At 36.6% G+C, this 16360-nt stretch overlaps 2 protein-coding genes across 21 annotated transcripts in view; one reads left to right on the top strand and one right to left on the bottom strand.

The window, feature by feature from the left end:
• tanc1b (tetratricopeptide repeat, ankyrin repeat and coiled-coil containing 1b) overlaps positions 1-16360 on the top strand; it is a 533291-nt gene that overhangs the window by 227576 nt on the left and 289355 nt on the right. The window lies entirely within an intron of this gene.
• Positions 1-16360, bottom strand: part of baz2bb (bromodomain adjacent to zinc finger domain, 2Bb) — an 86025-nt gene that overhangs the window by 2022 nt on the left and 67643 nt on the right. For 15 of the 20 annotated variants that reach the window (XM_077216113.1, XM_077216109.1, XM_077216114.1 and 12 more), the window contains 10 exons: positions 15879-16023; positions 13531-14084; positions 11883-12150; positions 10808-10963; positions 10565-10725; positions 8547-8839; positions 5338-5473; positions 3635-3781; positions 2350-2633; positions 2122-2265 (listed from right to left, as the gene is read on the bottom strand). In XM_077216113.1, the coding sequence (XP_077072228.1) occupies positions 2122-2265; positions 2350-2633; positions 3635-3781; positions 5338-5473; positions 8547-8839; positions 10565-10725; positions 10808-10963; positions 11883-12150; positions 13531-14084; positions 15879-16023 (2288 nt within the window). The remainder of the gene's footprint in view (positions 1-2121; positions 2266-2349; positions 2634-3634; positions 3782-5337; positions 5474-8546; positions 8840-10564; positions 10726-10807; positions 10964-11882; positions 12151-13530; positions 14085-15878; positions 16024-16360) is intronic. The other 5 variants (XM_077216124.1, XM_077216125.1, XM_077216121.1 and 2 more) reach the window with 1 other exon arrangement.

Genomic DNA, 16360 nt, shown 5'->3' with positions numbered 1-16360 from the left:
AGAGTTAAGTGAAAAACTTCAGAAAACATTATATTTAGGTGTTCAAGCACGAAGTGCTGAAAACCTATTGTAATTGCTATTTGAAAAAAAAAAAAAAACTAAAACGCATCGTGCAGCCCAAACCGTAAGGCCTAGAGACTTGAAACCTGGCCAGGTGGTAGGGCCTCAGTTTGGGGAGAACCTATCAGAGTATGACCCCGATTGGCCCATAGGTGGCGCTACAGCAACCAAAAGTACTAAATTGCTCATAACTCCTAGACCGTTTGACTTGGAATCAAGCTTTGCACCACTGTGTTCCTTGGCTCAAGACGGACAAGATGTATATCTCGGATTCTCGATTCGAGCAACAAACAAATTGTTATGGCCGATTTTGTCCAAATCCTACTTTTGCGAACTAGTCCCTGGTTTTTTGCCTGATCGGAACCAGACCAGTCTAGGACAATTCTCTGGACTCTCTAGATCAATAATTATCAAAAAAAAGTTGAACTTTGCCCTTTGGTTCACTGTAACAGGGTCGTTTAGAAAAGGGGGCGTGTCAAAATACACTCAAAAGCCTATAAATCATAAATAAAAACTCAGAACTTCACAAAAACTGATGAGCACATGTGTCATGACATGGTGAAGAAGCATGCAGAGTTTCATGGAGATCGGACCATAGGTGGCGCTATAACTGTCAAAAAGGTCGCCTATTATTAGGTGTTCAAGCACGAAGTGCTGAAAACCTATTGTAATTGCTATTTGAAAAAAAAAAAAAAACCTAAAACGCATCGTGCAGCCCAAACCGTAAGGCCTAGAGACTTGAAACCTGGCCAGGTGGTAGGGCCTCAGTTTGGGGAGAACCTATCAGAGTATGACCCCGATTGGCCCATAGGTGGCGCTACAGCAACCAAAAGTACTAAATTGCTCATAACTCCTAGACCGTTTGACTTGGAATCAAGCTTTGCACCACTGTGTTCCTTGGCTCAAGACGGACAAGATGTATATCTCGGATTCTCGATTCGAGCAACAAAAAAAATGTTATGGCCGATTTTGTCCAAATCCTACTTTTGCGTACTAGTCCCTGGTTTTTCGCCCGATCGGAACCAGACCAGTCTAGGACAATTCTCTGGACTCTCTAGATCAATAATTATCAAAAAAAAGTTGAAATTTTGTAATTGTGTGGCTGTAACAGGGTCATTTAGAAAAAGGGGTGTGGCGAAATTCACTCAAAAGCCTATAAATCATAAATAAAAACTCAGAACTTCACAAAAATTGGTGAGCATATATGACATAACATCATTAACAAGCATGCAACATTTTATGGAGATCGGACAATAGGAGGCGCTATAACTGTTAAAAAGCTTTAAAACCATATATTTCCTATGGTAAATTGCCTGTATTGGCTGTAAATGGTCTTTTCCATCTATTATGTCAGTGGTTAAATTAATGCTAAATAAAACTTAATGTCTTTTGATGCTTTTGTGCTTAACGGCCTTAAAGGCCTTAACTGCTTGAACACCGCTAAATGCTGCTTGCAGCTTTAATATTATTTACATTTTGTAGATTTGTACTATTTTACTTCTTCTAAAAATAATTTTGATTCTGCTTGACTACAATGACTGTTTGGTTAAAAGAAAAGAAAATGAAAAGAAAATTTAACAAAAATAAAAATTAATAAAAAAATATTAAATTATTATTTGTCAAAAAATGTAATCTACTTGACTATAATGACTGGTTAATAAAATAAAATAAAAAAACAATTAATAATAAAAAAAATATATATTATTATTATTGCCAAATATACTACAATGACTATGGTTAAAATTATGGCTCCATTGAAAATTAAATAAAATAGAACACAAAATTAAAATGAAATAAAGATTTAAATAATATAAAATGAAAAAATAAAACATTTTATTATTGTCAATAAATATAGCACCAAAAGTCTGAAAATACTGTGAAAGATATAGAAATATTTATATAAAAATATTTATCTTTATAGAAATAAGTGTCCAGCCCTACTAATAACTTTAATTTCAGCATCAAAAACTTTTAGTACTGTGTTTAATACCATTCAGTGTGTGTGTGAATATATTTCCCCCATTAATATAAATGACTAGTTAATATTCTAGCGATACCCACTGGCCGTTGATGAGCTTGTCTCTGATAGTGGAGAGGTCCATGGGCTTCCTGATGACCTTGCGGTATCCCGGGACAGATTTGGAGTTGACGGGTGTCAGAAACGGCCCGGCGTCCTGATGGCTTTCCAGCTCAGCCAAGAGTATCCTAATAAACAAATAAATCACATCTGATTCATATGCACATCAAAATATAACCACTTCTTCAGGGTTTCCGGCTCTGGTACTGTACCTGCACATGGCCAAGTCTTTACTGTCATCTCTGACGGTTTTGGGTTTCTTCACACACGCTGGACTCTCTTGCTTTGCTGGGTTTGGGGAAGGATTCTCCTCTGTCCTTCTCTTTTTTATGTCCTTTGACACTTTTTTGGGAGTGCTGTTGGCGCTGCCTGAATCATCCTCGGAGTCGTCTCCGACTACAGATGTTTTCCGGTGGCGTCTGGCCTCAGCGGGTTTCCTCATGCCTCCGCTTGAACGGTTCAAGGGCTTCTTGGCCTTCAAGGACTGAATGCTCGCCTACACACAGCCAAAACGGTTTAGTGAGGAAACAAAAAAGCCAAACACAAGCCAAAGACTCGGATGCCTTCACTTTTGCAGGTAAGATGTTCATTCTGTAGCATTTAGGGAGCTTTTATACACGTAGAAGTATTTTCAGGGATGCATGTCTGCTTGGGAATTGGAATTGCATAAGAGGAATCTCAGTCAAGTTCTCCACTGATTCACCAATACGTGGTCCTAATTATATATTAAAAAAGTAAACAAACAAACATTTTATTATGTTTACTGTAACATCAAGTTTACTGTAACATACTGTAAACATTGATTATTATGGTTGGGCGGGAGCATGAAGAATCACATGAATTGGCTCCTCTAAGTCAGATCTTTAAATTCACTGAAAGTCTGTGGGATGTGCTGGAGGAGACTTCACAGAGTGCTGGACTCTTGCATTGTCAATACAAGATCTTCACCAAAAATTATGCTCCCTTGCAACTATTCTTTTACAATTTGAGCCTGATGAATCTTGACATTCTCAGCCTTGAACATGTCCATGATGTGTTTTCCTACTAGTTTAAGAAATGAAAAGCTACACAATCCATCAATTAGGGTTAGAAGAACTGTTGCCAAACATGTAACATTCTAGAAACTGATTATAATGATTCAATCTTAGACTCTTAAACATTTGCTCATTTAAATACAAACAGTGACTTTTCCTTATGTTTTTTTTTTTTTTTTTTTTTTGCCAGGGCAGTGTATTACACACATAAAAATGAGATATCAATGTGTTGTGCCACATTTTACACCATTGAACATCTGGTAAAGGCTTAAAAACACAAACCACATTTTATTGTGGTTTTTGGTCATTAAGAACTGACATTTTGTATAAAGATTCTTCAGAAATTCCATGTTTTCAATTGCAAAAAATACCCTGCATACCTATTTGGAAGGACATTAACTTTCCAGACAGAAGGTCATAAGAGACAGAAGGTCTCATCAAACGCAGTGTTAATGATCTTCACCTGGGATATGCAGGCCGGGCAGAACCAGTCTCCGTCTGGTATGGTGGTGATCTTGGGTTTATGGCAGTACGTGTGACAGCCTTTTTCACATCCATCACACAGCAGCAGGAGCTCCTCGTTGTCCCCCTTATGGCAGATCTGACAGTACTGAGCGATAAACACATCCAGGATTACTTCAGTCTCCAAAACTAACTAAGATCTCTGAACCACCAGATAGATTTGAGCTATTATGTGTGTATAACACACGCTGAAAACCTGCTGAAAACCTCTCAAGCTGGTTCCACAAGAACTAATGGCTCCCCTATGAACGTTTTCCTGTGACTTTTATTTGGCGATGCTGAGAAGGCCAGCCAGAGCCACACAGCGCTCGCATTCTCCGTGTTCATTAGTTTACGATCTGTCTAACTGTCCTGTCGAATACGTCATTAGATAGAACTGTTATACATAGAAAGTAGACGGTAATGAAAGTTATTAGCGTTTGTCGTGTGGTTTATGTCCAGTGTCGCTGAGCATAAATACAGAATCATGTTTCTCTTGGTCCCCTCAAAGTTGTGTTAGATTGTCTTATCTTGTATGTAATGTATGGTTAATTATTTCGGCAGAAAGGGTTATAATGGGGGGAAAAGTTCTAACTTTAATTGAATGAAGCTTTCTGTTAATGTTTGGAAAAAGTTAATAATAAAATAAAAATTTTAAAAAAGTTGCGTTGGATTTTCTCCTCAGCGTAAAGGTTAAGAGGCCATCTATCACTGTTTTCCATGTTAAAAGAGTTAGTTTCTGGAGTAAATATATAGGCCAGTTCTTCTCAAAGTCCGCATCTGGACCCGGAGGGAATTCAATCCGGACCCGACTCCATTTCCTATTTCAAGAGCACTATTTGTGTAAGGGATTAAAAGTGTGGATTTCCTACTTTGATAAACGCATGTTAAAATCATTTGTTTATTTTTTGAGATGGTTCGAAATTAAAACGAAGGCGAGATATTTAAAGTTTTCCTCCGTGATTTAGTTGCCATGACATCGAGTGAGCGTATGACTTTTGACGTAATCGGGCGCAACGCGATACTTCCCCGCAGTGAGCGTTTGAATGGGTGTGGAGGATTTCATTGTCCAGGAAAAGTAAAGTTGATGAAGAAAATAGAGTTTTTAAAGATGATTGGACAGAGAGGTATGCGTTCACAGATATCCCAAGTCGCAAATTAGTTCAAATCTACCGCAATGTAGAGCTCGCGAGCTCCAAACCGTGTAGCGCGCGCACGGCAGAGAGGGAGAGAGCGACCTTACGTGTGTGTGTAAATGTGCGTGCGTGCCTCATGAAGGGCATGTAAGCCCCATCCAACCCCGACCCCCCCCCCCCCCCCCCCCGCCCCCTCCCCCTTTGAATATAGACTTTGAGAACCCCTGATATAGGCTATAATCTGTGTGTTTACACAGCTTATTAAAAATTGCGGGCGTTCGGCCAATCAGCGTACGCTTACATCATGGATAGTTCCTATAGTGCTGGTTTAGACCCTACTCTGAAGTAGGAGCTAAATTATTTTAGTCCTAGAGCTAAAATCATTCCTTGTTCCTGCAATGCGAACACGCCTAAATCAGGGAACTTCCGCCAATAGTCCTAGGAACTAAAAGAAGGTTCCTCCAGTGCGAAAAACCTTTCAAGCACAGTGGAAACTACACAAACTGCAGGACTATCTCAGCACACTCACCACTTTCATGATGGATCTCTCCCAGGCGATGGACTTCTGCAGCGTCTGAACACACAGAGAGAGCTGACTCGCACTGCGCACCTCGCTGAGAGCTTTACGCCACTGTCTCATTCCTGGAGCCACATCTTCCTCAGCCCTGCCAGAGAGAGATTACGGTACTACACACTGCTCAGAAAAACATATATTTTTAAAGTGCCCCCATTATGCTTCTTTAAAGGATCCTAGTTTTGTTTTGCAGGTCTCCTACAAGGTCTCATAATATACATTGCAGCACCTCTCCAATTTCTCTAATTAGTCTGAAACGTTTGATAAAGGATTTGGTCTCTCTTAACTCCTCCTTTTCTAGAGCCTTCTCTACTCTGATTGGTCAGATGGTCCAGACTTTTGTGATTGGTTGACCGCTTAGGCCGTGTGTCCACCAAAGCGTTTTTTCACACAGCTGGCGTATAATTCCAATTGTTATCAATGGCAGCGCCGCGTTTTTTAAACACCATGAGCGTGACGAGGTGCGTGTATGAGTGTATTTAACGCTCAAGCGCTGAGCGCCCGACATTTTTTACTAGTTGAAAATGTTCAACTTTGGGAAAAACGCTGCGCTCATCACTGTCACTTTTTACACAGCCGTCCAATCACAGTGGAGGAGGGGCGGGCAAATACCACACCGACCAACTATCACAACATTCTTTCTGTACAAAGACATCAACCAGCAGAGCTAACCGAACAAAATGGATGAAAAATACATTTTTAGTATGAAAAAAATTATCTACGAAATCAGTTACAAGTAAACTGTGCTGCGGATATTCTGTATCATAGCAACGAATCGTCTCAACTGAAAAAACGCAGCGCCGCAAAAACGCTCTCAAGCGCCCACAGCTAGGCGTTTTCAGCAGAGCGTCCAGCGTTTTCAGCCGGCTAAAAACGCTTTGGTGGACACACAGCCTTACAGCACATGCCAGAAACCAAACGTCCATTAGCATATCTGAATTTCAGCTCTCACTCTGCTCTTGATACACAGTGATATGAACAGTAACCATAGTGCCGATTTTTCAGTATCAATTCCAGCGCGAGTCTCATCGCAAGTGCATCAAAGTGGATTTGCTTTGGCAGCGCTGAAAACAGCATATTCTCGACATGTCGACAACATGAACCACACTCTTACAGTCAAAGCTACAACTACAGTTTTCAACAGCAGCTAATTAAGTCCAAAGACTGGCATTATGCAAATTCATCACAAACTTACATAGGTTCCTACAGGAAGTGAGACTGGAATTACTGATGACTCGTTTCAGCAAATCAGATTTAGTTCTTTCTTTTGGGAGACTTTTGGGATAACTTTACATTATCTGCACTTTGATCTTTGAAACTTTGCAGACATTTTACATTCACAAACAGCTATTTTACACAAGGCATTAAACATAATATCCTAAAAAGCATAATGGGGCACTTAAAACAATATGACCAGGCTCCAAAATTAAGGTCTTGCCACTTCTTCCAATTGTGACAGCATTTACAGGTCATAAATATTTCTTATTGGCCATGAAACTGTATTTTTTATTTTTTTATTTTATTTAAAATAATAAAATGAAAAAATGTGCCTTCACCCAATGAAATGAATTAGCAGTCTTTCCTTGCATCAGTGATGACCAGATTATCATTAACTTGGTTTAAACCATGTAGTTTCTAATAAAGTTACCAGCTAACTGGTGAGAAAATTAGTATGGCATTTTTTATTCTGATTAAGTGCATGTTAATTTTGGAGCCTGGATATGATGGTCTTTCAGAAAAAACATGAACTGATCAATAACCAACATTCATGCTGATAATAACCCACAGTGCACAAGCTGAATGAGCATTCAGATTCAGAAGTGTTTGGGCATTTTCCACAAACAGGGTTTATTTAGGTGTCCCATTACCGTTTAAAAAAAAAGTAATGGGACATTTTGTTTTCTTTCCAAATGATTTTTGTTCTAAGAACTATTGGAGTTTAGTCTGTAAACCCTATTATTTTATATAATAAGATTTATATAATTATCTATATATAATTATTTATGTAATATTATCAATTATTATTATATTTTACGGAACATGTAAGCTGATCAGACAGTAACTACGGTTTATTATAGTGAACTAAAACTAAAACCAGTAAAAAACATTTTCGTTACTTAATAATAAAATAAAAAATATAAAAAACCTTACATCTGAGACAACATTTCTAATTTTCATTGAGTTAACTTAATGTTCTAAAATAGTTCAAGCTAAAACTGAAATAAAAACTATATAGACACGTTTTAAAAAACAGGACAAACACATAACAAAATTACGAAATTATTAAAATTAAATTGAACCAGAAAATATAATAAAATAAAAACGAATTAAAAATATTATAAAACTATAATTTATACATACATATATATATATATATATATATATACATACACACACACACACACACACACACACACACACTCAATGATACAACAATAACACTGTCAGTCACAACAAACCGACATTTGATCTCAATTCTCTACTTGATGGCTTGATTTATGGAATTTTTTTTAGAGAACTATTAGATGTTAGTCAATAAACCCTTTTATTTAATATAACTTATTTAATAACACTTATATTTATTTACATAATATTATTTGTATTGTATTTTATGTGAAATACTCGATAAGTTGATCAGTAACTACAAACCAATATTTTGCTTTCCTACTAAGTGAATTTAGGCTAAATTTGTAAACTTGTTCTAGCATCAGATCTTAATTCAAAAAGTTTACCTAGAAAATAGCATCTCTTTTCACTGACCATTCGTAAAATAAATAAATAATATATTATAATTACCAACAACTATTATTATTATTCATAACAAACTAAAATAATTAAATAATTTAAATATTATTAAAATTTTCTTAAATTATTCCAATTATTTTTAATATTGTTATTATTATTTTTTTAGAGTTTAAGGCTGTATTTAGTACCCTTTTTGTGGAAGCCTTTTCAAGAAGTATGTGTTTGTGTAAAGCAGATGACGGGTTATAATGAGGCTGTGGTTATTGTGATAGTGCCTCATGCTTCATGTTGCTATGTAAATGTGAAACAGACGCCACAGCCATAAAGCCACAGATGCACACAGCGAAAGTAAAGCATGAAGAGAGGCAGACTCCAGAGAGGAAGCGAGTGAGGGACTGGCGTGAATCTGGATGACCTACCCGTCACCATCAGCTCTAGCAGGTGATGGCGCAGGGGCCGGTACTGAGACCGTGCCCACGTTATCCAGTCTGATCTGAATGGTGCTGCTTAAAGGGCTCTTCAGATACCTTCGCTCAATGTTCCTCTCCAGCTCTGCCAGACGCGTCACTGCCATATCCAGAGGATTGTTCACATGACGCACGATGCCACAGCTGGACTTGTCGCTAATTTCTTTGCAGTTGTCCACGACAGGTTTGTGCTCGTAATAGACAAGGTCTTCACTTTGTGACTGGGGAACAGAATGCATCCAGCCCTGTGAAACAAACATAATGCTTTCATATTGTTTTTATTTACTGCAGTACTCCAAATAATATATATTTTTTAAATGGAACAGTTTATTGAACCTTTAGACAATTTTTTTTAAAGATTCTAAAATATGCATGCATGTTTTTTTGTTTAGCATCATATTTGATGCATCAAGCTTTTATGGCTTATGTACAGTAGTATGATATAGGGAGAATATGGAACTCATACTTGGGAAAAAAAAAAACACCTCAGTTTTTATTATTTAAAAAATATGCTGTTTGGTGCAGTTGCTTATATTTATATGGCCAAAAAGATGAAATTCTGATCGCTTGTAATGTAAATCAATGAGATACTTACATATACTTTCTTAAAGACATTATTGGGAGATATAGAGAGATAACTTATGTTCATATGCATTATATTTAAATGCCTAGTTTTATGATCAAAACTCTGTAGTTTTAAAACATATAATGCAATGGAATGCAATGCAATGATGATTTCGAGAATAAACATTACTCAAAAGCAGTGTTGGGGGTAACTTATTACAAGTAACTTGAGTTACGTAATCAGATTACTTTTTCAAGTAACTAGTAAAGTAACGCATTACTTTTTCAATTTACAACAAAATATCTGAGTTACTTTTTCAAATAAGTAACGCTAGTTACTTTTTCACATTTATTGACTGACAGCTCTCCTGTCCCCATGTTGAGAGAAATAAAGTGAGGTGTTGTGTGCATTTGCATTGAACATGCATTTACTCATCTCACTTGCACAAAAACATTCAGTATTCCTCAAAATGAATAAAAACAGTCAAATCCAATCTCAGAATTTTGTGCAAAAGTTTTATAATTAACTATGTTAAATTACACAAATATACTTTATGTATTTAATCTCACTTTATTAACCAATGTCTTTGCTGCTGACCTACAATGATCTAATCCAACCATACTAATAAGCAAAAATTACTTTAGATTAGGTTTAGAAATAAGAGTGTTGAACTTCCTTCTCCTGTATCCTATTGTTTTTTAATCAAGAACAGCAGCAGCTGAAAGGTTTGTTTGAGCGGCGCCCTCTACTGTACAGTAGTAAATATGCATTTCCTTCAGCCTTAGGCTTATTCATTTAACTTTTGATGTGAAAGGGCTTTAACAATTGGCAAAAATAGATTGTTTTAGCTGTTATTAAAAAACAAACAAACAAGCCCATGCAGGTGAGAAAAAGTAACGCAAAAGTAATGTAACGCATTACGTTCCATAAAAAGTAACTAAGTATCGTACTTAGTTACTTTTTTGGGGAGTAACGCAATATTGTAATGCATTACTTTTAAAAGTAACTTTCCCCAACACTGCTCAAAAGCCTGATGGATCACATTTGATACATTTAAACATGATTTAAAAAAGAAAAAGAAAAAAAGTATTCAACTTGAAATATTACTGACCATTTAAAAAGTTATTCTTACATATACTTTATAAAAATCAGTGAATTATACAAATACAATTATACTAAAAGGCATTTTACCCGATAAAAAAAGCATGAACTATCAATCGGATGACAGAGGGCATGTAGTAGACTCAGGTTTTCAGCAAAGTTATGATCATGTAGATCATTTAGAGGCCAAAATTAGCATATCAAATATGATACAGTAGGCATTATAGGGTTAAAATGTGAATTCTCTTATATGCATAGACAAGAAAACATGGCCAAAAAGTCCATTAAAATAAAGATTTCCTACCTTAACCTGCAGACTGGCTGAAGTGACTTTGTGTTCCAGTTCCTCGACCTGTTGCAGGACACCGATGTCTATGTCCATGGCCTGTTCTTCCACACACCAGCTTTGGACGGTGTCCTCAGAGACCTGATTCTCCTCCAGCTCAGAGACGTCGATTACAGTGACTAGACAAAGAGCGCACACTAAGAAGCGCTGCACTCACAGCATTTCAAACAGCCTTTAAGGGACACAATGAACATCACCAACCATCTCTGTTCCTGCTGCAGACCTGGCCGATGTAATCCATGTGTTTCTGCAGTTGTTTCTGGAGCTGTTTCTCTCGGATTCCTCGGGAATGGCATGCTTTCTCTATGGATCGTAACTCCTCGATGTCCGTCACCTTCCACCAGCCAGTCAACATCTCTACAACACCAACATGCATTTACACAGCTTTACTGGGCCACATGCACAGACATCTAAATGTAAAAACATATATCTACATATTTTTTATGATTATTTCTATCAAGCATTCATTGCAATTAAAAAAACTAGATTTAAAATGATTAAGAATTCTAATAATGTTAAAATACAAATAGTATTATATATTAATATGACAATTTGTAATACACTACTGTCACATTTGATCATTTTAACGCATCTTACTAAATAAAAGTATTCAAAAAAAAAAAATGTACTGACACCAAACATTTGAATGGTAAATACATTTATAATGTTATTAATATTTCTGTTACAAATAACACTGTTCTTTTGAACTTTCTTTTCATTAAAGAATGCATGAAAAAAAATTATCACGGTTTCCACAAAAACAGTTTTCAACATTGATAATAATAAGCAATGTATCTTGAGCAGCAAATCTTCATATTAGAATGATTCTGAAGGATCATGTGACACTGAAGACTGGAATAATGATGCTGAAAAATCAGCTTTGATCACAGGAATAAATTACATTTTAAAATATATTACAATAGGAAACAGTTCTTTAAATTGTAATAATATTTCAGAATAAGAGGCTTCTTACAAAACTATAAAATCGTACTGAGCCAAACATTTTAAATGGTAGTGTTAAAAAAAAAATTACACACACACACACACACACACACACACACACACACACACACACACACACACACACACACACACACACACACACACATATATAAAACATATTTTTACTAAAATACTTTAATATACAGAAAATGCCACCTAATGTAGATTGTTGAGAGACTTTCAACGGATTCAAAAAAAAGTGAATCATACACGAATAAAAAATAATAATAATAAAACTCTTAATAACACACTCAAGATGTCGTCGCGGTCTCACCTTCAGGAATAGGTTCAGGTGAAGGGTAATCCTGATTTCTAGCCACCTCGATAGCAGGTGAGGGTGTGGAGAGAGGTTTCTCCACTGGAGACTCAGGGGAATTGCTTTTACTGGCGCTCACACTGACGTTTGCATTGCCCTCTGAGAGTGAGGGAACGCCACTGAAAATCTGGGCCATGGAAATCCCAGAGAACGTCACATTTGGACTCAGATTTCCATTGGACCAAGCATAGAACGGCAGATCTACTATGGGCACACCAGACTTCTTCTGCAAACACAGAGGAGCTGTTATAGTCAAAGAACACAGACACAAAAAGAGCAGAACAAGCAGTTTTCCTACCAGGGTTCCCCAAATGAGGGCATTGCTAACCCCGGGAGCTTTATGAGTGAACTGCAGCTGGTTCGCAAAATATACTGTTATTACTACAGTTAGTACGTACATGTACATGCACATGCAGTAATTTTTAATGAATAAATGTGGCTGCACAAATAATTGGGTCCCACTTTATATTAAGTGGCTTTAAGTACTATGTACTTACAATGAAATTAATAATTTGATACTATGGACTAATTGTGTACATACAGGTTTTTACATTGTACTTATATTTTGAAAATACCAGCATGTAATTAATCCTCAATAGCAGCAAAAGTGTTTTACAATACAACCTGAACACAATAAGTACATTGTACTTATTTTACGATGCAAGTACATAGTACTTAAAGCCACTTAATATAAAGTGGGACCAATAATTGAGATAAAACTGAAAATGCAATTTAGCTTAGTTTGATTATCAAATCAAGGCCTGTGATTTTAAATTAGTATATAGTATGTTGTGCTGTGTTACACGTGTAACGTTCACAGTAAATGCTGCTTCTCACCAACTCCATCTCTGTATGTGCAGTGAGCTTAATGTGCATTTTGGGAGTTTGCAATGTGTGCTAGGATTACTTTATTTACATTTACGTAATTTCCAGCATTTGGACAGAAGTTTTACTGGAAATTTTTACGATTTGAACGTTTAAAAGGGAATTATGCATCATAAATATTAGTATTGTATTGTATAGCATTGATGTAAATATTAGTATTGTAACTTTCAGTGTAAAACAAAATGATCAAAAATATATTTATATTTATTCAACAGGACAATTGTCAATTACAACAGTAATCTATTTACATCATAAATTATATATATTTTTTTTTATTAGTTGAAACAATATAATAATAATAAGCCAAAATAAAAGCTTTAGGATTTGAATGCTTGAAAGAGAAGAATTTAAGATATTAATATTAGCATTGTAACTTTCGGTATAAAATATAATTACTAAAAATAATTGCTATAATTAATACATTTTAAACAATTGTTATTTACAACAGTGATATATTTACATAATAATATAATTAAATTTTGCATAGTTAAATAGTTTTATATTTAAAACAATGTTATGTTATTATTATTATTATTATTATTATTATTATTATTATTATAAGCCCTATGTATGTGCAGCTCTAAATATAAATAATTAAACAATAAAACAAATCTAAATAAAACGCTTTCTAGAAAAATATTATTTTATCTCAATATTTTATCTAAATATTAACTTAAAATCTGTGAGTTTGGCTGACAAAAAAAGTTCTACACGATCATACCCGCAGTGCTGCTAATGAAAAGTTATTGATTCCCGCAGTGCTGGACGGACAGGTGGCAAACTGGGATCGGGCTCTGCCATTGGACGTTTGTGGTGAGGAAGATGACGACGCTGAATGTGGACCTTCAGTCAGAGATGAGGCGTCACATGGAGAGCGTGGCAGAAGACTGAACCAATGAGAGTTCCTCTCGGTCAAGACCTTGTAGAGCTGGTCGTTGCGGATCTGCTGCTGTGCATTAGTGAGGTAGGTGTTGTTGAGAAGACAAGGGTGATCAGGATCAGGGCTGCTGGTTAATGTATTCTTCTGTTTTGGACTGCCATTTTGGCGACAAGAGACCTCGGAGGACATCTTGGCCACTTCCAACAGCTTGCTGAGCTTGGAGAAGGAGCCAGGTTTCTGTAGGAAGAGGTTCAGTGAATCTAGATCCTGCGGGAGTTCACGCTTCACCTCAGCGGAGCCGTATTGTCCATCGGGTTCCTCTGCCGGCTCCACTTTGACCTGGACGAGGTGAGCGTTCTTCAACCTCTCACGCTCTCTCTGCAACCCCACTGGACCTGAAGGAACACAAGATATCAGCAGCAGAAGCACATTTCTACAATTGATAGTTACATTAAATTATATAAAAAAACTGGTAAAAAAATAACAAACTGTTCTTTCCTCCAAAAAAAGTAATCAAATCTTTAATATAGTGCTTATATATTGCTTATGTATTCCTTACAGATTACTGTATAATATTGCTTATAAAAAAGTTCAAAAGAACAGCATTATCTGAAATAGAAACCTTTTGTAACATTATACACTACCGTTCAAATGTTTGGGGACAGCAAGATTTTTTTTTTTTTTTGGAAAGATATTAAAGAAATTAATACTTTTATTCAGCAAGGATGCATTAAAGTGATCAGACATGATCAGTTTTGACAGTTTTGAGGTCTGAAACAATGGCTGAGGTCAAGTCAAAGCTGCACACATGGTAATGCCTCATGAAATGCATAGTGATGTGTATTGTTTACTTTTTAAATATTGTATTGTGTACTGTTTTGCACTGTGTTTGTATTCTGTACTGTGTTGTGTTCTGTGAAATGTGTAGCCTTCTATGGACAAGTGTTGCAAATAAGCAGTTTTGCTATAACACTAAAAAACAATGTATCTGGCTAGTGCAATGCTATTGTTATGTCCACATCAAATAAACAAATAAATAAATAAAAGTGACAGTAAAGACATTTATAGCTTTTTGAATCAATGCTGTTCTTTTGAACTTTCTATTCATCAAAGAATCCTGAAAAATAAATTGCACACAACAGTTTTAAACATCTGCAAATCTGCATATTAGAATGATTTCTGAGGGATCATGTGACTCTGAAGACTGGAGTAATGATGCTGAAAATTCAGCTTTGATCACGGGAATAAATTACATTTTACTATATATTCAAATAGAAAAGAGTTATTTAAATTGTAAATTAATTACTTACATTTTATTTATTACTCATTTCATTTTGTGTGAACTATTCCACCTATTTTCTGTCTTTACCAGGGTGTTTCCTGTAAGCTGAGAGATCAGTCCTATAGAAGATGCCTTAGGCCCCATCCACACTACTACGTTTTAGTTTAGAAACGCTACGTTTGCACCTCCCGTCCAGACTAAAACGGCAAAAACGAAGGCCTAAAACGGAGAAGTTTAGAAACGCTGGCGACCCCGTTTTGCGTTTTGAGTCTACGGTGGGCGTTTTAGTGTAGACGGGTCAAAACGGAGGACTTTAGAAACGATGATGCAGAGGCTCACGCTCGGCTCTCTGATTGGGTGTCATACAACGCAAGAAAACATACAACAACAGCCTGGACTACCAGTTACGTTATTGCAAGTCAATTCTGCATTTTACAATGCTATAACTGCCTACATGCGCCGGAGGCAAGCTATTATTAGAGCGATCTGTGACAATTCCCGTGTGCAGCGGCGGTATCGACTGTACATGGAGCGTCGGTTTTGGGTTAAGCCGGGAAGAACCAGCGCATGGTGGGATAATTTTATAAATGAAGATGTGGCTCCTGAGGAATGGTGCAAAAACTTTTGAATGTCCAGATCGGCACTTATCAACCTCAGCGAAATCTGAGGAATAGTCAATCTGTTTCCTGTTTACACCGGCATGGGCACGCCCAGTGTAGGTGAATGGTCACGTGATCCGCGTTTTCAGTCGTTTTAATGTGGACGGAGATCAGTTCTAATACGCAGGTGAAACGCTGGTGTGGACGGAGATCGTATTCGTTTTAATTCTCCGTTTCTAAACTAAAACGCAGTAGTGTGGATGGGACCTTAGTCTTCACATTATAATCTCATTTATTCTCATTCTCACCCTCTCCACTCTCCAGCGCCTCCACAAAGACCCCGCCACACTGCGGCAGAACCCAGAAGCGTCTTTTATAGCGGTCCTGCCCAAACATCACCGAGCGCAGAGAGTGCGAGGCCTCCAGCAGCTTCCGACGGATCTGAGTCTGTTGCTGCAAGAAATCCAGCTCAAAATCGTTAAGACAAGTGAATCTATTTCATTAAATATTTTTTCTCTCTTTACTGAAAATATTTGCTTTATGTGTGGAAAGGTCCAAGTGAATCTGTGCTTTTAGCAAATTTAGTATACTACATTTAGGTAAAGCACGTATAGGCATGTTATCCTCCTGGGACCCAGCTTTTCATTTTTGTCCTCTGTAGAGGACTTTTGTTTTTAATGAATTTAATGAGATTTTGCCTGTGGTGTGTTTCTTTTTCTTAATAACTTTGTTCTATATTTCCTTTTTGTTCTATATTTGCCATGTTTCATGAACATTTAAATTACATTAC

This window comes from Siphateles boraxobius, unplaced genomic scaffold (genome assembly GCF_051911475.1).
Source record: "Siphateles boraxobius isolate OS27281-9 unplaced genomic scaffold, OSU_SipBor_1 7, whole genome shotgun sequence".
NCBI lineage: Eukaryota > Metazoa > Chordata > Actinopteri > Cypriniformes > Leuciscidae > Siphateles > Siphateles boraxobius.
Note: the sequence above shows the minus strand (reverse complement) of the source record. Positions and strands in the feature narration are given on the sequence as shown.